This window comes from Lycorma delicatula, chromosome 7 (genome assembly GCF_047948215.1).
Source record: "Lycorma delicatula isolate Av1 chromosome 7, ASM4794821v1, whole genome shotgun sequence".
NCBI classification, from domain to species: domain Eukaryota; kingdom Metazoa; phylum Arthropoda; class Insecta; order Hemiptera; family Fulgoridae; genus Lycorma; species Lycorma delicatula.
In genome coordinates, this window is record NC_134461.1 from 94,034,166 (window position 1) to 94,055,371 (window position 21,206).

The 21,206-nt window shown below is 28.2% G+C and overlaps 1 protein-coding gene across 1 annotated transcript in view; it reads left to right on the forward strand.

The window, feature by feature from the left end:
* Positions 1 to 470: 470 nt before the first annotated feature.
* The window catches only part of LOC142328345 (neurobeachin-like protein 1), a 67,147-nt gene continuing 46,411 nt past the window's right edge, over positions 471 to 21,206 (forward strand). The window contains exons 1-5 of the mRNA XM_075372052.1: positions 471 to 565; positions 2,726 to 2,850; positions 8,283 to 8,300; positions 16,416 to 16,548; positions 16,769 to 16,970. Of these exons, the coding sequence (XP_075228167.1) occupies positions 471 to 565; positions 2,726 to 2,850; positions 8,283 to 8,300; positions 16,416 to 16,548; positions 16,769 to 16,970 (573 nt within the window). The remainder of the gene's footprint in view (positions 566 to 2,725; positions 2,851 to 8,282; positions 8,301 to 16,415; positions 16,549 to 16,768; positions 16,971 to 21,206) is intronic.

Below are 21,206 nucleotides of genomic sequence, written 5' to 3' on the forward strand. Positions count from 1 at the left end.
AGTGTAAAGCTCATCCAGATGAGAAGGAATTATTGTCTGGTAACATTTTAGTCACATATCTTCATCCCAGTGTTACATCCTTGCTTCAACCAATGGATCAAGGGGTAATATAGAATTCTAAGTCATACTAAAGACATTACTTTGTTTACTGGCATTGATTTGCAATGTTAAGGATTTTCAAGGACAGTTCTCTGCAAACATGCTATCTTTGCTATTTCACTAGCTTGTGATGGGGTAAAACAGGAAACTTTGAAAAAGTTGTGGCGTAAACTTTGGCCTGAATTAATGGATCAAAATTTTGAAGTTACTGAAAGTGAAATTGTTGGTGATGAATTAGAAGAGGTTTTACATGATTTACCTTTGGAGAACCCATGTCACAACTGACTTGAGAAGCAATTAAAGCCTGGGTTGAAGCAGATAAAAATGTGACAACAGAGGAAATTCTGATAGTTGAGGCTGTCATACCGAATATGATCAATCCAACAGCTCCCAAAGACATTGACTCAGATGAAGATGATGTGGACAAATCAAATAACACCACTTGGAATCAAGGAGCTGATGCCTTGTACACATTTATTAGATTTACTGAATGCAGCAGTTTGTTCAATGATTCTGAAGTAATGAAACTCCACATTATATTAAATAACCAAGAGAGAAGACTAAAAAACAAACCGATATTTGTCATTTGCTTAAGATGGCTTCTACCAACAAGGATAAGCCCTCAGACTTAGTTAAGCCTTCTTGCTTAACTTCGTATTAAAAAGACACTCATTTTTATTTTTATTTGTATTGTGCTCAACACTGTACTGAATTTAATACTGTAATTTTTTGTGCTACAGTATTTAAACTGTTTAAAGAATTAAAATGATACTTTCATTTTTTTTAAGGCCTGCAGTGCACTGTTTGGTTTTACTTTACATACTGTATTGAAGAATTCTTTATGCTGTTTTAATACATAATAAAAATGGTGTTTTATTGTCATTGTTTTGTTTAGTTCTAATTCCTCTCCTTTTTTTCCAACATTCATCCTGTAATCTGGAATATTTTGTAATCCGGCATACTTCAATTCCTGAATGTGCTGGATTTAAGGAAGTTAACTGTATTTAAACTAAAATCATAATATTTTATATCAAAGGAATGAAAAGTAATAGATCAGTTTTAGGTATTAGGTAAGGTAAGGTAAGGTAGACGTATGTTCTTAGATTACCTTAAAAACCATTATTGATATGTAATAAATTATTGAATTTATTGTCAAAGTTCTGATGATTAGCTTTACCATAAATGTTTATTACAATAATTGTGTATATATATATATATTTTTATTCACTAAAATAATATGTTTGTATGGAAATAATTTTTAAGTTAAATGAGTTAATAAAGAGAAAATGGTAATAAATACATAATTTTCTTTTTTTAATAAATCTCTTTTAAAATCACTCTTAAGACATAGTTAATAAAATTATATAAAGATTCTTGTTAATTAGTTACGACAATTTTTATTTATAATTAGATCATCTGAAAGTGTGATTATTGTTAAAAATAGCTTTTATAGATTTTCAAAATTAGAAGAAAACAATTTAATTGAATTTTTCTTTCTAATATGAGTAAGATTTATATGTGTTTATATATCAACAGGTTTTGTTTGAAATATAACCAACTAGTCATCATTGTTACTGATTCTCCATTTAGGTGTCTGGCTGAATAGTTTGTAATTCAGGTGATACTTGTAAACCAAACATTTCAGGGCATGGGTGAAAGTTGCTCTGTGAAGCCTGAGCCTCTTCTCAGATTTTTAGAATTTTTAGAGAAAAATTAATTTTTCTAACAGTGGATATTTATTTAAATTGGACAGTCCAGAATCACAGTAATTTTCTTGTTCCATCCTTGCTAAAAATACCAATCTCCTTAGGAGTAACGAGCAGGTTGAACATACACAACCTGAAGGCATTCTCAAATCCTCTGGAGGTGGTTGTTTATATTTCAATACCTCCATAGAAGAATATTCTTTCTCACTACACCCTTTTCCTATCCTTTTTCCTGAATTTAGGTTCTGCATGGGTCAAAACCTGCTAGATTGTTTCTAAGAATGCTGAGACCCGATCAGCAAGTACTTTTTTGGTATAATTTGGTGCAAGGAGACTAGGTAATTTTGTTGACTGAAGTGTAGGTCCAATACAACTGAGTTGCCTAGTCCCTTCTTAAATATAATGCATTTGCTGTTGTGCTTAAATGATTTAGAGATTAGTATTTTTTATATGTCAGAACTGTATTTGAATGTTTCATTACTATATTTTATGTTTGATAAATTAGATTGTAAGTATGTTTTACAATTACATTTTGTTTGATCTTGTACATTTTCATAAATGTTATAGAGAATTTAACAGAATTTTTTAAATTTTATTTCAGCTTCATTTCTCTTTTGTATAACCAAACAATTGAAATAGAAGACTTGAGATATAGTAATCACTGATAATAGATTAATTTTCCATTGTAAAATTTTTTATTATAATTGTTTGATGTAATTGCAGCTGTTGTATAGTAAAAAATATATCATCACAGTGCACATAGAGATCAGAATTAGAAGTTAAAAGATCATTCTTTACAAAGTGTTCCTTACAAACTTGATTAGAAATCAATATTAAATTCTGTACTTTTTAAAATAACACTTTATATCATTAAAATATATTTATAATATGTAGTAACGAATGTATTTCTTTCTTTTCAGAGAGAAGAAGATAAAACATTGGAAATTATCATCAAATGAGACGTTCTCACGTATGCGTCTTAAACTTCATCCTAACTTGCACTTTAATCATCATACTGATGCAAGTAATCTCAGGGATAATACAGGTTTGTTTTTATTGGAACTTTTATTATGGTAATATGAAACATTATCTTTTATTAGAAATATATAATAATAATGCTTAATTTTTTATTACTCCAAAACTTTTCTTATATATGATATTTTACTTTTGATATATTACATTTTTATCAGACATGTTGTTTCATAAAGATTATAGAAACACATAAATTCATATAAACAATAATTACAAAGATTCATTCATTTAAATTTTATACAGAGCTATTAATTTTGTTTTTTTTCTCTTAGATTGTAATTTTTTTTAATGAATGCTAAGAAAAACTTAATGTTGAGTGGCTTACAAGGAAAGTAACCCAACATATATGTAAGCAGGTTTCTAAATATTTGGATTACTATTTCTCAAATGTAGATTATAAATACACTGAAGATAAATTCAGAATATATTTAATTTTAATTTCATAATTGAAAGTTTATAATTTATTTTAAGATGATTTTGTTGAAGTTCAGTTAAGGCTCAGTTCAATACTCCATATGAGATCCAACACCCTAATCAGTAAGTTTGAACGTATTAAAGAAATAATTTATTGGGAATTCTTCTTCAAAAGAAAGCCAGAATTTAGAGAATGAGGATTTTCCTAACATTATAGTTTCACATTCCAGCATATCTTTTTTTGTTTATTAAATTTGCATATAGAATTTTCTTTAAAGCATCTAAATATCTTAAATGTGTTTTCTGGAAAAAACAGCATAATTATAAATCTAATAACTCTTCTGATCCACCTCTTTCCCACACAGAGCAATGACTGGGTTCACCTGGTTCCTTAGAACAGAATTTTTCCAAGATGTGTGTTTACAGTCTAGAAAGTAACTTACATTTGTACCTAGCTTGAAGATGGGTGAGGATAGAGCCGCCATTTTGGCATCAAAATGTTTCTACACTCAGTATGCATCAAGTTGTTGTAGCGTGTGAACTGTGATTTTTCTACTTTGTTCGTTGTGAATTATTGAAATGTGCCCTTCAATAGAAAATCCTGCAAGTTGTGAGATGCGTTCAGTGATTAGGTGTTTACTGGAAAAAAGCTCATACTAATTGAAATTCATCGGTAACTTTGTGAGATGTACGGAAATGGAATAATGAGTGAAAGTGGAGTGAGGCAGTGGTGCATTAAGTTTAAAAATGGCTGCATAAATGTTCATGATGAGGACTGCAGTGGTCGGCCTAGCCTTGTAAGTGTTGAACTGACGATGAAAATCAATGATAAAATTTGTGAAAATCACCGCATTATGATTACGGAACTCTTGCTTCATTTCCCCCAAATTTCACGAAGTTTACTGTATGAAACTGTATCAGGGGAGCTTGGTTATCACAAGTTTTGTGCAAGATGGATGTCAAAAATCTAAGGCGGCAGATTTCTACAGAGAAGGAATTGAAAAGCTTGTTATGATAAGTGACTCAATTTAAATGGCGACTATGTAGAAAAATAGTTTAAGATTGCCCTTTCAAATGTATATAATAAAATTTCTATTTTTTATTTGGTTGGTTTTTTATTTCAAGATGTAAGTTACTTTCTGGAAAGCCCTCATATATAGGAAAGGCCCATCAGCCTTTCCAGTACTTCTTGCATGAGCATTAATTTGTTATGATTTTAACATAAGATATTCTGATTTCATATACTGATATTCAGTTCCAGTAAAATTAATTGAAGCTTCTTTCTTTGTCAGTGAACCTGACTTCATGTTAACTTTGTGTTTTGGTACCCTGGACCCCAATGCAAATTGAACAACATTAAGAGCAGAAGTAGCAAATCATTCATTTTCTAGAAATGATCGTTAAATTCTATCATTTAGTTATATAGCATACATATGTTGCTTTAACTTTCATCATGACTGTTGTAAATAGTATTTTACAAAATAAACATTATTCATATCAAAACAATCATCCTGTAGAAATTATTTTATGTTCAGTCAGGTGTCTATGTCTCATTGTTGATTTAGTATTTATTACAACTGTTTGTAAACTTTAATAGTTATGTTTAATTCATTTACTAAATTTAATGTTATTAATATTATTGGTATCTCAGAGGTTTTTTGCTTAGTATCTAGGTAAAGCATTTGTGAGAAAGTATATTCTCACATATCACATCACAAACTTCCTTACAAAAAATAAATGTGTAATTTTTATAACTTTATGTGTGCAATATATAAATAGATAGTTAACTAAAATTGATATAAAATTAAATATTATGTAGATCAATAGATATGCTAATACTTATATTAAAAAAGAAATTATTTTTCTTGGATGATTACTGCCTTAAATTCTTAATATTAGCTAAGATTATTTTATTTTCTTATTGAGGTTCTTTAGAGAATAAGTTATAAATTTTATAAATGAACTTTGGCCTTATCTTAGATGGTTTACATTTAAATAATGCATTCTATTAACTTCCGCAAACATACTTGTTCTGTTTCTTTTATTGCAGTTATGAGTTTAAATTTATTTTATAATCTATGTACCTGAATTAACTATTGATTCATAAATGAATAATGAAGTAACCATCACTGATTGTTAGTTTTTAAAAGATTGTTAACAGATTTCACACCTCTTACATGTACCTAGTAAAAATTTAATAAATGCAATATCAAGTAAATAATGTAACAACTTTTATTTGAATTTGACTTTTGTTTGTCAGTAGTATATTTTATTTGTTGTGATTTAATTAAAAACTGATAGGATAATTGGGTTTATGACCAATATCAGGAATGTTGCAAGTGATTAAAATATACTGACGCAGTATCATGAATTCAGATGATGAAAAATTTAACTATTATCATATTTTGTGTTTAACATTAAAATTTTATTTTACAACATGTATGTTGTATATTTAAACATTTTTTGAAATAAATAAACTTAGTTGTAGCAGACACTGTTTTCTATATTTCCAAGATATGTCTATATTTAAAACTCAATTTTATTTTCAAAGTATTTCATTTATGTTTACTTCAGTATTTATGTTTTACATCAAACAGTACCTTCCAGTTATTAAAGGGGTTTTTGTGTTACTGTAAATGTAAAATATAGAATCAAAAGTTTATTTAAGTTATGTTGCCAGCCTGTTTTCAGTTACTTAGGCCCTGTACTATTATTGAGATTGGGGAAAAGAGAATTATTTTTTCAAATTTCTTCCATTAAATCTTTTTTTTTAATATAGGTTATGAACAGTTATCTTAAATATTAACCTAATATAAATAATTAATGTAATATCTATTGCACAAAATAGTGAGTTTATTTTTACAGAGAGTTCTGTCCCTAAAGTACTTTTATAGAGATGTAATGAACAAATCACCTTTTGTTATGGACAATCATATATTTTTTTTCAAACATCAGTGCACTAGTATCTTATTAAATATTTTAATTAATATTAATGAATTGCATAAATAAATGAGTTCACAAATTTTATAATTTATTTTTTTTTTTAAATACGCTGTTTATTTTTTCTTTTTGTTTACATAAGTGATAGTCATTTAGCTGACATTAAAGCAAGCTTATTACATAACATCAATGATAAATTATGTTTGTCAATTAGTCGCAAAAAAAAATTGCATTTAAAGATATTTCATTTTATCATAATTTAATATATGACCTCAAGAGCTCGAAGGTAAAGGAATCGTTAGATGCTTGTGAATGTCATTCATAGCGTTTAACAAAAAGTAATGATTGAATAGAAGTAAAAATTAACTTGTAAAATTTTTTTAGTAAGATTCATACAGAGGCAATAATAATTTTTAAAAAGATGTGGAATTAAATAGAAAATAAGATAATTTTGAATAAATGAAAAGAAACTTTTCTCTATCATGAAAAAGTCACTTAATTTTTATTTTGGTGTTCATCTGTAACAATAATGTAATAAGAATATTTACCCAAGAAAAAATTTAATATTACAATTGCTGTTTTATAAGACTTTTTTGCAGTATAAATAATGGAAAAAAAAGAAAAGTTTTTAATATTTATGTTTTATGCAGTAACATAAATAAATAGAAATTAAACGGTTTTTAATTGTGCATTTTAACATGGCGTATCACATAGAAAAAGTAAGCTTGATACTCCCATCAGTAAAAACCACAAAATATTGAAGATGTTAAACAAAACATTTTAAAAGAATACTTTATATTTCACTAAAGTTCAAAATGTTATGTAGAAGGAAATTGAAATGGCTTAAAGTTTAAAAAGAAATTAAAAGAATGGGTTTTAGAGAAAGAAAAATGGTGAGAAAAACATCTATATCAGTTAATATGTATGTTTCTTGACATCTAATGACTGCACTTATGATATTCATATCTATCTTGAGTTTTATCTTTTAATTGTTTATATACATGGATTTTTAGATAATACAACTTATACGTTTTTCTCCATCATTTGCTTTTTATTTTATTATAATTCTTTTTTTGAATTCATTTGCATATTCAGCCCACCAGGCTGGTCTAGTGGTAAACACATCATTGCAGATCACTTGTTTAACAGCTGATTTTCAAAGTTGAAGGTTCTGAGGTTCAAGTCCTACTAAAGGTTAATTATTTTTGTATGAATTTGAATACTAGACATTGGATGCTGGTATAATTTGGTGGTTGGGGTTCAATTAATCACACATCTTAGGAATGGTCAGCCTGAGTCTGATCGTAAGGTATTACTTCAGAGGATTAATGGTATGAATATAAATGAAGTGTAGTCTTGTACAGTCTCAGGTCGACCATTCCCGAGATGTGTGGTTAATTGAAACTCAACCACTAAAGAACGCCGGTATCCACAATCTAGTATTCAAATCCCTATAAAAATAACTGCCTTTACTAGGATTTGAATCTTAGAACTCTCAACTTCAAAATCAATTGATTTGCAATGACAAGTTCACCAGTAGACCAACCCCCTGGGTTGGTCTACAATCACCAGAACTGAACCTTGCTATTTGCTTAACCATAGCTAGCTCTTTTCGAGACAAGTGCCAAGCTTCATTCCACCTGTTGTAATTTGCTTTAAGGAAAGCTTCCATTCACTGCATATCTTATATATTGTTTACATTAGTGATCAAGATAAAAAACTTTCTGCAACCAGCAAATAAATAATGGAGCATACATAAGTAATCTTTTCAGGAATCAAATCCCAGTCTTCCAAATTAAGAGTTAGGCATTCTAGCCTCTAGCTCATATTATAGGATGCAAGTAATTGTATATAAGTCTATGTTATATAAACACTACTAATATCCAAATGGGGTTAAGTAACAGTTATGGAAAATCTGTAAAATAACAATTTTGATGTGTGTTAGTAATATTGTTCAATCAGTGGATATTTGTTAACAGAGAATTACATAAGAAAGTATGATAAACTCTCATCCAGTAAAAGAAAAAAAAACACAAACAGTTTTCAGTTGTTAAATGCTAAGTATATTTTATTTATTTGTATTTCATGCAGCAAAGAAATCTGGTGTTGGTATGTTATGGTGTATAACATTACTGCGTTTTTATTTGTTTTTTTATTTATTTATGTTCTCTAGTACTCTGTATGATTATTAAGTTTTGTGTAAAAGTATGTTTTGAGATTTGGATATAATTTCCCTGTTCTGTTTAACCTGTGGATGTCAGTTTTTATTTTTTTGTAGATTTTTTTTTTAGATTTGTTTATTGAATTATTATTTCATAATGTGTTTTTTACTATATCAATAAAATTGGAACTTGTTATTTTTAAATGGCACGGTAGAGTGGTTGTATCAAAAGGATTTTGGGCTTGAATCACAAACTGTAACTTGTCATTTCTCACATGTTTAAAACATTGTATTCCTCTGCATGAGCACCAAACTTATGTCGTGAATTATATCACAAAATAATTTAATTTATTTAACAGTTGGAGAAGTTTGCTACAAAAAAATATAGGATAGACGTTTGTTTCATTCTAATTGTGTTTTATTCAGTTCCTTATTTTTTTTTTTTTTGGCTTTTTATAAATTGTTGTTTTTGCATTAAATTAGTTTATAGAATAATGTGTTTTTAATCTTGCACGTTTAGTTGAAGTGATCATTTTATTTTGTCCATCATTTTGAGCTTTTATGGTTGTTTTGCAGTATCTTTAACATTATTATCAGTTTGTGTTATTAAAAATAAACCGATTTAATTCTACATTAATTTCATAATGAAACAGAAACTACAATTTTAAGTAATTCGTAGAGAACAGTAATAAATGTAAAAAAATAAATTTTTATAAGAAAAAAATAAGTGAATATTGTGTAGAAAAAAAGTTTCTCCAGTGAAACTAGCTGATGAAGCTAGTTTCACTGGAGAAAGCAAGTTGAAGTCAAGATAGATAGTAACTGGGATGATAAAGTAGTTGTATTCATCCCTACAAAAAGTATTAATATTAGCAAATTTTTCAGTTTTAATAGTAAATTAAATATTTTTTCCTTAAAAATAAACATATGCTCTCATTAATTTGTTTTTATATATCTACATCAAATTTTAATTTTTCCATTAGAAAACAGGACTTATTTCCACCATATTTCTCAGAATTAATCATCAAATTATAGAGTTTGTTTTTTTTATATCAGTTTGGATTCTTATAATATAATCAAAAGACTCTGAGTCTGAAGAGAGAGAATTGCATGCAAGATATCTATATGAAAATCATTAATTATACATAGTTATTCACAAATAACTGTATTCCAGTAAGAACTATACAGCACTGCAGGAGAAATCAAATCTGCTGCTAGGGTTAGATTTATTTCTATATTAATTAAATTTCAATTAGTATCTCTATACCTTATTTAAAATATGCAGCTTCAAATCACAATTAATTATATTAGTATGAAAAGCTGTTTACTGACATTGTTGATTTACAGTAGAGAGTATAAATAAATTCTATTTTAAAGAAATTTGATGAAATGTTGTGTTGAAGAGAGGATTTTCATCTGTGAGGATGCCTAGATGCTTAACTTCACAGGTAGCAGTTAGAAGTTTTGAAATCCTTTCTTTACATTTTTTCATAGTTTGCAGATTTTTAATACTTTCATTTCGTCTAGGGCCTCATCTACACTATTTTGAAAAAATTCTACATACATTTCACTTGCTCCTTACTTTTTTGCCTGTAACTGGAAGGTTGTTCAGATTTTCCTGCTGTAACAAATTCCCTGATTGGTACTTCATGGATTATATGTGTTTTGTTCTGCAAACATTTTATCAGTAAATGGTAATTGGCTCATTCTTGGCTGGAGAGACATAGTGCTAGCATTCTTGTCAATAATTTGTCAATCGGAGTTGCATTCTTGTCTATCAGCACTAGCTGTTTGGATACTTGTTCTTTTTTTATTGTTTCTTTCAGGTTAATTTGTAGAATTACAGTTAAGACAGGGCTCTAGTTTATCTAGGTAGGATTTAACTGTTGTTACTGTTCTATCTCTTTAAGTTCTTCAATATCTACTTTCAATGAGGTAATTTCTCTTATGAACAGATTTTTTTACTCAGTTTCATTCTTTCATTTTTAATTTCATTTTCACATATAGATCTCTGCACAAGCATGATACTTGTTTGATTATAACTTATTTTCATGCTAGCATATTAATCAATTAAATCTTTGTTACATACTTATTTCTTTTTGTGATAGTTACTAACTTGAATCTAATTGTTTCTCTAAATCATGATTTTTTTGTTATAATTTTTAAGTAACTTATGGATTATTTAAAATTTTGTTTTTCATGCTGTGAATACTGATTTTTTATAAAAATATCTTTATGTTATTAATTATTTGAAAATTGAATACTTTTTTATAAAATATTCTAAATACCCTAATCACAGTGATTGAAATTAGAATATGGTGTTTTATTGTGGTGTAAAAGTATTCTGTTCAGGATAATTATTTTTCTCGTTTATCACTTAAGGTTTTATATGTTCCTTATTTATTATCATATTTATATGTTTATTCTATATTAACTAATTTGTGGAAATGTGATATATTTGGCAATTATTTAGTCGTAGTATTATCTGTTTTTATCGTAAAACGAAAATGAACAGCGTCATTCAACAACTGAATCAGCATATAGAAAAAAATGGTGGACATTTTAAAGAAATTGTTTTTAAATCAAATTAATGACTTAATTTCTTAGTAAAATATAAAGTTCTTTATAATAAGGTTAGTAAATAAAATAAGTTGAATTTAAAAAAAATATATATAAAGGTATTTATTTTTAAACAAAGGTGCTTTTCCATGCCATAATTTGTAGATGCAACATCAAATATTTTATAAATTTTTGGATGAGTGGATCCTATTTGCCATTCTATTAATCCAGATTTAGTTCAAAGATAATTGACATTACTGGTAGAACAATTACAGAATTGTTTGTTTACTTAAGTTGTTGATAAGTTTTATTTTTTGTTTATGACCTTTTATTAAAAATTAACATAGTCTGTATTTTATTATTTTTGTTTTCTTTGGAAGACCCTATCTTGAAGAAAGATTTTTATGTTTACCATTTAGGACTTCTCCAAGAGAAAAACAGCCAAAACTTTGTAAAACATTTTGTTATTTTAACCTTTCAAAAAATTACATAAGTGAAAATTTTCACCTACAATTGAATTTGGGAAATTCTCTCACCATTAAACTGTATTTCCTCTATATTTTCTAAATTTCCATCTATCCACCCACTTGATACATAGTTTGGTAATCCGAGAGTTATGCAATAATTGAAATTTGAGGAATGTTATTCTGTTTTAAATTTCTGATTATCTGTGGTAATATTTTGACACATAAATTATATTATAATGAAAACTTTATTAAAACAAAAATAAAATTTACTATGGTTGTAAATGTAAAATATTTTTTGATGAATTTTTTATCTCTCTGTTTATACCAAGAAATTATCTTTTATAATTTTACTAACGTTTAGTTTTAAAAGATTGGTTTAAATTGTAAAAGTTGTCTAAATATTAAACTTAAATATCTTAGAATCAAAATTAGTTTAGCCTAGTTAAATTAATTTTGCTTATTTGGCCTAAATTATATTATATTTTACTTGAAGAGTACTTACTTACCCTTTTGAAAACAAAAATTTCACAGTAAGTTACATGGGATATAGGTCCAGGTAAAGCCCTTGTACAACTAGATATTGTTACAAATACTGTGCATGTTTCTAAAAACATGTGTTTACAACAAATTTAATGCTGTTGTAATATGATAAATACTTTGTTTTGTGTGTATGTGTGTGTGTGTGTGTGTGTGTGTGTGTGTGTGTGTGTGTGTGTGTGCACGCGCGCATGCATGCATGCATGCATGCACGCATGCACATGCAGTGTTTGTGTGTGTTAATATCTAATTAATCATCAAATTTATTTTGGGCAAAATTTCATGTTTAGTATATTTATATCCAAACTTTTTAAGTTTCTTTTTTTTATATCACAAAATTTATTTTATATCAGTCTTCTTTACATACTTGAAAGGGAATTCTTCTAATAGTCTTGTATTTTTACATGTATTTTAAGCTATATGATATTCTATAGTACAGATTACTTGAAGTTCAAATGTAATATTTCTTTGAATGAGGTAAAGTTATTTGTATCATTAATGTCAATGTCATGTTTGCATAATAAGTTATTGGTTGCTTAAAATACCTCTTGTTTGTTTTTTTCTGTTTTATGATTATGTAAGTTTCCACTTAAATATCTTCCATTTCTTTATTATCCTTTTATATTAAATATATTTACATGTTGTTGATTCGACATTCTTATTTAGTTACTGCTAATGGCATCTATCATATAGCCACTTTTGTTTCTGTAATTCTACAGGATCTTTTATTAAATTAATCCAAACTGTAAGATCGATCAAGCATGTTGAAACTGATCCCAAAATTTTCTTTTCTGTATATTTAAAATTTTATTTCCTGATATATGAAATAACTAAATATTAAACTATACATTTTTTTCTGTAATATTATTTGTATGGAATCGACAGAGATTTCCAAAATCTACAAAAACTTATTTAATATCAAATAGTATGTTTGTGTAGTAATTTTTCTGGTTGTTATTTTATTAATTATTTTCTTTAGTGGTTTATTAGTCCCACTGAAATTTTACTGTTTCATTTTATTAAAAATTAAACTAACCTAATTTACTTAATTGTAATAAATATAGGGAATGTCATTTTAGAATATTATAATGTACAAAGTACAAATGTAATAGTAGAATTATACTGCAGGAATTGTTTTTTTATAATTTGTAAAACTTATTTTATGGTTATGTTTTCATGGTTTTAAACATGCTATTTAATTTTAGATTAGTGATTTACTGACAATGATTTCATTAATTATTACTTTTAATTAGTTTTTTAACATATGCATTAACATGTGTTACAAAATAGTTTTTAGTTAAAAGTTAAATAGTATGTACATTTTGTTCTTAACATGATCTTTTGGGTATTTTTATGATGAGTACTGCTTCTTCCATTTTGTTTTTAAAAAGTTCATAATAATTAAAAAATGTAATTGTTAATCTCATTCTGCTAAAATTGAGTTGTATATTCTGTTTTCTATTACAATAAAGAGCACATTTAAAATCTTTTTGTCTGGAATTCAAAGACATTAGGGATCTATTTTCCCTACATAAATTAAAGACTGTAGATGTAGGTTCCTTAGTACTGGGTCTTTTGTCTTATTGCCATACATCCAAATAAGTAATAATGAATGAATGCATGTAGAGATTGCATTTCTGTCTAAATATCAGAGATCTATTGTGAATGCTATTAGATGTTATTTGGCTGATGGCATTAGCTGTAAGCAAGTTTTTTAAAAATAAATTTATATTAATATTCATATTAAATTCAAAATAGATTAACAACTATGTTCATTAGCTACTACTAATAAACGCAGTCAGTGAAATTACATCCTACTTTATCAATTTCTGTGATTCACGGAATTCAATTTATTATACTTATCTTCAATCATTGATATTTAATTCTTACTTAACATCCTTCAGTTTTCAGGATGTTACTTCCTGAGAGATTTCAGATGTTGGGAAAGCATCACTATATTACTTATTAGTATGGCTTTCTGAATTGTAATTTCCTTTCATTTCACTTGTAGGGATTCACATGGGGATCTACCTGAATTGAATACATAAGGACCCAGTAGCCAATGAGTACACATTATCAACACAATATATGACAGCTAATGTTTGCTTGAGAGGGAAACAGTACCTATTTTTATCATTAATCTGAGAAGAAATATGTACATACTCATTCTGATTAATCCCAAGTGAACTCTGACTCTAACACAAAAGTTTGCTAGTGGATATGTACATGACATTACAAGTGATCTCAATCATCACAGTTCCGTAATATTTCCTGATTCTTCAGTATGAGTGAATCTAGCTTTCACATTCTTTTATGCAATATTAAGATTTGTGTTATGAAGTTGCTGGCATCCAATTGTAGTAAGATTCCATAAGTGGAATATGAAGGGAGAGAAGATTACTTTCTTGGATTGGATACCCAAGACATATTCCTTAGCCATACATTTATTTACTCTTAAGGACATATAAAAATAATATGATTACTGAAATTATTTTATGTTAACATTTTTTAGATTTTCCTATCAGGCCATTAAAAAAAGGGTTTTATATATGACTAATTTTTAATTTGAACTAGCAGATTTATTTTGAAATAAATAAATAGATGATCTTGTAAAATTGTGTATGAAGCATTAAAGTATTTACTCTGCAGCCTTTTTTAAAATTTTATAAAATTTAATTTTTAAGATGAATTTTTCATTAATGAAATTATATTATGGATATTTTTTATAAATATTTCATTCTAGATGAACTGCATGATGGTTGCAGCAGTTATTAATTTCACTTACTTCATCATTGATTGTTAAACATACTTCTCATATAATGAGTTTAAATGCATTTATTTTCATTAAAACTTAGGTTGAATAAACGCAGAAAAGAATTATATATAATTTTTTGTTACAATCCATCATTGTTTCTGCCATTCTTTTTTTTGTTTTTATTGCTTACAAAATTTAATTTTATGGCTTTGCTATTTTGGCATTTCTACAAAATTAAATAATTTTTTTTTAGAACTCTGGCCCTTTTTTATGAAGGTGGATCAAATATAAATGAGGAGTTTGTTCAGAAAAAAAGAGAAATTAGCATTGATGTTGAGACTGCACTGAGCGAGTGACTAGACCAGTAGACACCATCCTTGCCTGTCTCAGTTCTGTTTGGATCAGTTGGTAGCATGATGAGCACATAACAGGTGCATATGTCTATTGTGCAATGCATTATCATTAAAGAAAATGATAAACCCGTGGAAACTTACACCAGACTACGCGTGCAGTTCGGTGGTAATATGTTTTCAGAGGCATAAGTGTATCTGTGGTATAATCCCTTTAAGGAAGGGTTGAAACAAAGCCCATGAGATCAACATCCGTGTACCAGTGTTATGTTTGAGAACATTCACAAAAGTTGATTTTGGATGATAGACGCATCAATATGTGGGAGATGGCAGCAAGAATGGAAATTAGTAAGATGGATACCTCTTTTTCTTAACTTCAATCAAAAGTTTACACGAGAAGTCTGTACTCATCTTCTAATGCATTATGAGCAGGATGGTGAAGGTCTGTTTAAGTGTATTTTCACAATGGATGAAAGGTGGGTCTACCACTATATACCTGAAGGAAAATGTTCGTCGATGGAATGGCAAAAGAAAGAGTAGGCAGGACCTGTGAAACCAAAGACTGTGCCATTAGTTAGTAAGGTTTTGTGTACCGTGTTCTGAGACATGAGAGGAATACTGTATGCTGTTTTTTTCCATAGAATGAATAACAAAATATCATAAATGCTGCCTACTACAGCGACCTCTTATGGGAACACATGAGATTAGCTTATAGATCAAAACGCCATATTTCAATATGCAGCATCATCTTGCTTCACGACAATGTGCGGCCCCACACTGCCTGTTTAACATGAGAGACACTTGGCTGGGAATCCCAACCAACAGTCCCCATCTCATCTCCTTGCCCCAATCCATCCCCATCTCTTTGTGGTTATCATTTGTTCGGCACCCTCAACTACGCATTAGGTGGACATAATTTTGCGACCAATGATGAGGTTGAAGAATTTGTATGTAATTGACTTACCTCACAACCAAAATAATTCTATTAAATGGGTATTCAAAATTCTGGCAAAAGTATGTGAATGTTCTTGGAAATTATATTGAGAATATTTAATATATCATTTTGTCAATTTTTGTAAATAAACTATTTCTGCACTCTGATCCTCATTTATATTCGAACCACCCTTGTATTTGATTGTTTTCAAGTTCATTGATAAATAAAGAATACTTGCTCCAACTCATTTAAATAACTGTTATTCATACAATCACTGCCTAGGTAAGTGTTTTTTGTGAACCTTTTTGCAGTATTTTAATAACCAATTATTTTTCCTACTAGGAAGTTATTGATTTCTGCATGTGATAAAAGAGTTTTTTTATTGTTTTAACAAATCATGTATTATTTTGAGCTATAGCTTCATAAATCTTTTACTTAAGAGTATTTAATTTTTTTTGCAGGGTGGTTGAGTCGAATCCGATCAGATGAAGTACCACTTTCTTCACTTAATTTATCATCAGTTGCAGTACGTAGTGACACTGATGATCCAGATCATATTCCTGAAGAAGATATCTGGAATCCTGCTGATACTGAGTATGTGAATTACTTGCTATTCTATTTTTATTAAGAAATAAAATTAAAAACTGATTTTATTTTACTTAATAAGTAGTAATCATCTAATTGAATAAGATAGTTAAATAATGAAAATTCTTATGGAGTGATATGATACACTGTGTTTGATTAAATTTAGCTTGAATAAATTTTATTTACTATTGGAACAAATCATTTTATTAACATTTTTGACTACTTACAGAGCCGAAGCTGCTGGAGTAGAAGGTACTGGAGTTGCAGGTTCAGCAGCAGGTCCTGGTAAAGAAAAGATAGTTCTATCACAAGAATGCGATCTTGTTGTATTAATGTCTGCTGTTAAAGGACGTCTTGACATATCAACTACACATGTTTATTTTTATGATCTTAGTCCTGTTAAAGAGGATGTTGAAAGACATGATTTTAAGGTATAATATATGTTTTTTCCCCCATGAATTATTGTTTTTTATCACTTTATGATATATATATAAAACATTTGTATTTTATCAAAACAATAAATTAATTTTTTACTCAGGTTTATTGTAAACCGATAAATTTCTAAATTGATAATAGATAGTAAGTTACTACCATTATTCATAATAATTTTTTATCCTAAGTGGACTGTTATTAAAATATTATAATATAAACATTTGTTGAAAATATTTAATTTTAGGGACCATTATTATAGTTTTAAAAATATAATAACAGCATAACAAAAATGTATTTCAACTCTAAAAAGCATCCAAAAAATTCCATTAAAATATTTAACAGCATTATTGGAATGGTACTTGGCAGCGAGGATTATCATCTAAAATTATTCCTTTCAAATGACATCAAATGCTACGTTCACTAATAAATATTAAAACTTGCAGTGAAATTTCATCCCAGATTGCTTAATTTCTGTGATCAGTGGGAATTGGTTTCTGTGTATTATGAGCCAAAATATTTTCCCACTTTGGGTCTAAATCTGTATCTATGATGACATGATGGGTACCATTTGTCAATATAATATCCACCTTGGTTAGGGTAATTACTCTATGTATTTACCGGTGGTTCAAATAATAAATAAATATAGACATTTATCCCTTCATAATTAGGTATGATCCTTTAATATTTGAATGAATAATACAAGATTATGTATAAGTGTATTTAAATGCTTTTAATAAATGATACATTGTTAAAGAATATATATTATATTATATTTTTACGTTGAGTCAGTCCATGAAGATTGATAGAAGAAGGCTGGATAAAGACTGTTTGAATGTAGTGCAGAACCGACTTATGTAGTGTGTATGGAGCTGCTGAATCATCAGGAGTCAAGTACATCTGAAAGGAGCTGTGTGAACTGTACAGAGCCGAGTGTGAACTGGTAGAAAAACCTTTAAATTTTAAAGTCCTTCTTAAATAAATTTTTAATAACATGCACCGAGTCTGAACACCATCTGACATATGACCTAGTAGGGGAATGTTATCCATGGACCTCTCTGATGGTTGAATAGTAAGCATAATGCTGAATACCTGTTAGGTAAAGCTGGGTTTGCTGAAGTAGAATACAACTCCCCTTTCAGGAACATTTGCTTTGCTATTAGTTTTTTCCATTAGCAGATATCCACACTTTTGGGTTCGTAAATTTGTGTGATACCAAGAAATATTCAAGCATGTGGAATAGTGAAATCCTGTTAGGGCTTTTTGTTTTATTTGTTTCATAATTTCCTGATTAATAAAAAGTGCAGTTCTGCAATTATTATTTACTCGGAAAAGATTTTTTTTTATACAGTTGGATTTTGGATTTATTAGGCAGAATTTTAAATCGGCAAAAAGCAAATGCATTATGAGCAAGGTAATTAGTAGTCTTATGAATAAAATCTAAATTGGATTATGAATGAAATTAATTTTTTTCAATTGTACTGACTGGTCTAAAGAACAAATAGCCCAAAAAAATACTAAATAAATCAGTAAATAAAAATACACTATATAACATACATTTAACATATTTTATTACATTTTTTTTTTTTAATTTTTAGTTCTGTAATTGCTGAAAATTTTTATCACTTGCCTCTAAACAAACCTCTGCTGTTTTAATTATATGTGTGGATACTTTTCATAATGTAGCACCTGTAATCTGATCTTTTTTATGTCATATTTTACATCTTCAGTTCTTCAGTAGTATTGGAATTAATATTATTATTATTGTATATAGTGTTTTTCATACGCCCCTAGAGAGAAACCAATTGTTAATGTGAGATCAGAAGATCTGCATGATAATAATAATTTTATGAAATTATAATATTTTTTATGAAATTAGATAATGAAAAAATGCATGTGTAACTACTGTGGTACTGCACATCATGTTGTAGATAACATTACCTACCTTCAGCCTCTAAAACAAAAATAAATTTAGTTTAATATGTTATTAACTTGTCTATTTGTAGTATCATTTAACAAATTATCCAATTGTACCAAAATACCAATTTAAGAAAATATATAACAATTATTCTTGAAATGTATGTCAGTTTAAAATGCTCTAAATTTGGATATTCTATGTATAGTTGTAGCCATATAGGTTAAATTAACTTCACTGAAATAAACATTGTCTAATAATGATAAAAAGATAAAAAAAGATTGCAATCTAGCTGCAGAATTATTTTTAAAACTTAATTTTTTTGCTTTCTGATTTTGTTTTTTCCTCCATGTTTAGTAGTCATGGGGATTGAGATCTTCAAAGCAAGCAGAGATTTCAAAAATCTCCTCTTTATATTAAGCAGAATTGTTCATTTTATTACAAAGATTGAAATAGAAAACATATCTGTTTATTTTAATTATAATATTTTAAATCAAATGTTCAAATTTATAAAAAAATGTTCTGACGAAGTTGAGATCTCCATGAAAGTATTAAACTGGAGGAAAAATAAAAGTATAAGTTATGAAAATATTAATCTTTTAAATAATTGTCTTTTAATATATGTTTATCTTTAATTATTTATGAAAACCAGTTGTAATTATTAATGCATTTAGCTTTATCTGGTTCTTAAAGTTCTTTAATTTTAAGCATTTGTTGCTGTCAATACTGATTGTTTGGAAATTCTGAACCAAAAAGCTAGCTTATACAAGGATTTTCTTGGAAACTTCAGCAATTTTTAATGTTAAAAACTTCAACCATTAATATTGAAGGACAAACAGTACATGTATTATTTGTTTTCCCCCACTATTTTTACAAAAGCAATCAAGCAAATGTTTTATACTTGAATTATTAACATTTATGTGTCCTAATACATATTCCAAATCAATTATTTACATATACATAAAGTTTTTTGTTGTCAACAAATTTTCTAAAATAAAATTTGTTGCTAAAGTAAGAAATTTACTTATCTCTACCAACAAACACTTCATAAAGCTTACATGACTGATTGTTTAACCAAAAGAACACTGTCATATTGATAAAAAAATGTTGTATTACCTACTGTATAACAATAATTTCCTAATATATTGCTGCTGGCAAAATGATGTTTTCAAATTCTGGGCTTTGTATCTTCTGGACAATCTATGACTTAATGAGATTTCGTAGTTGATATTATTGAGTTCCATAGATTGTGAATTTGTTTAGAGTTTGAACTACTGTTTACATGTAAGTATTCTCCTATCACAGCTGTAATCAAAAGTAAATCTTTTAGCGAATTATTTCAATTTTTTTCGTAAAATTAATGCTTATTAATATAATAGTTTTTATTTATTTATTAAAAATGTTTATAGTATTCTTTTATCCTAAATTATTCTTTATTAAATTTAAATTATTCCAATATTTTAATGAATCATCTATTTCTTAAGTAGTAAAAGTCAATATATCAAATTATCTTGCTGAGCTGTTTTGATCTGTTACCACTAAAGATTTACCAAAAATTACACAAACACATAATAAGCAGATTTTATACATATCATTATGTACGAGGTGTGATAAAAAAATACGGTGAATAATTTTTTATTAAAAAAAGTAATAAGGTTACATAGAATTCGATTTAATCTCCTTCAAAGTACTGTCCTTGGCTAGCAATGCACTTATCCCAATGTTGACTCCATGACTGACACCTGCTCGGTCGTGGCCCTCTCAATGTCAGCAGTGGTGTCAAAACATTTTCCTTTAAGCACAGTTTTAATTTTTGGGATGAGCCAAAAGTCGCATGGTGTTAAATCCGGTGAGTATGGCGGATGTGGACAGACAGGAACTTTTTTTTTGGCCAAAAACTCACGAATGAGAAGCGAGGTGTGACACGGCGCGTTGTCGTGGTGAAGAAGGAAGCCATTGGTCCATTTTTCTGGTCGCTTTCTTCGTACGTCGTTTCACTTTGAACGGATCCATACGAGATGTTAAGGTCTTCCGATAGCTCTCGAATAGTCATTCGCCTGTTTGAACGAACCATTGTTTCCACATTTTTAACTGTTTTTGAGATTACTGGACGTCCCGCACGCTGCTCGTCTTCAACAGACTCATTTCTGTTTTTAAATCAGTCATACCACTTGTATACAGTCTTCAAAGTTACCACATTATTGCCATACACCGATTCTAACATTTCGTAAGCTTCTTTGGCACTCTTTTGCAACTTAAAACAAAACTTAATGTTAATGCGTTGTTCAAAATCCATGTTGCGCGACAGACACGATAAACACAA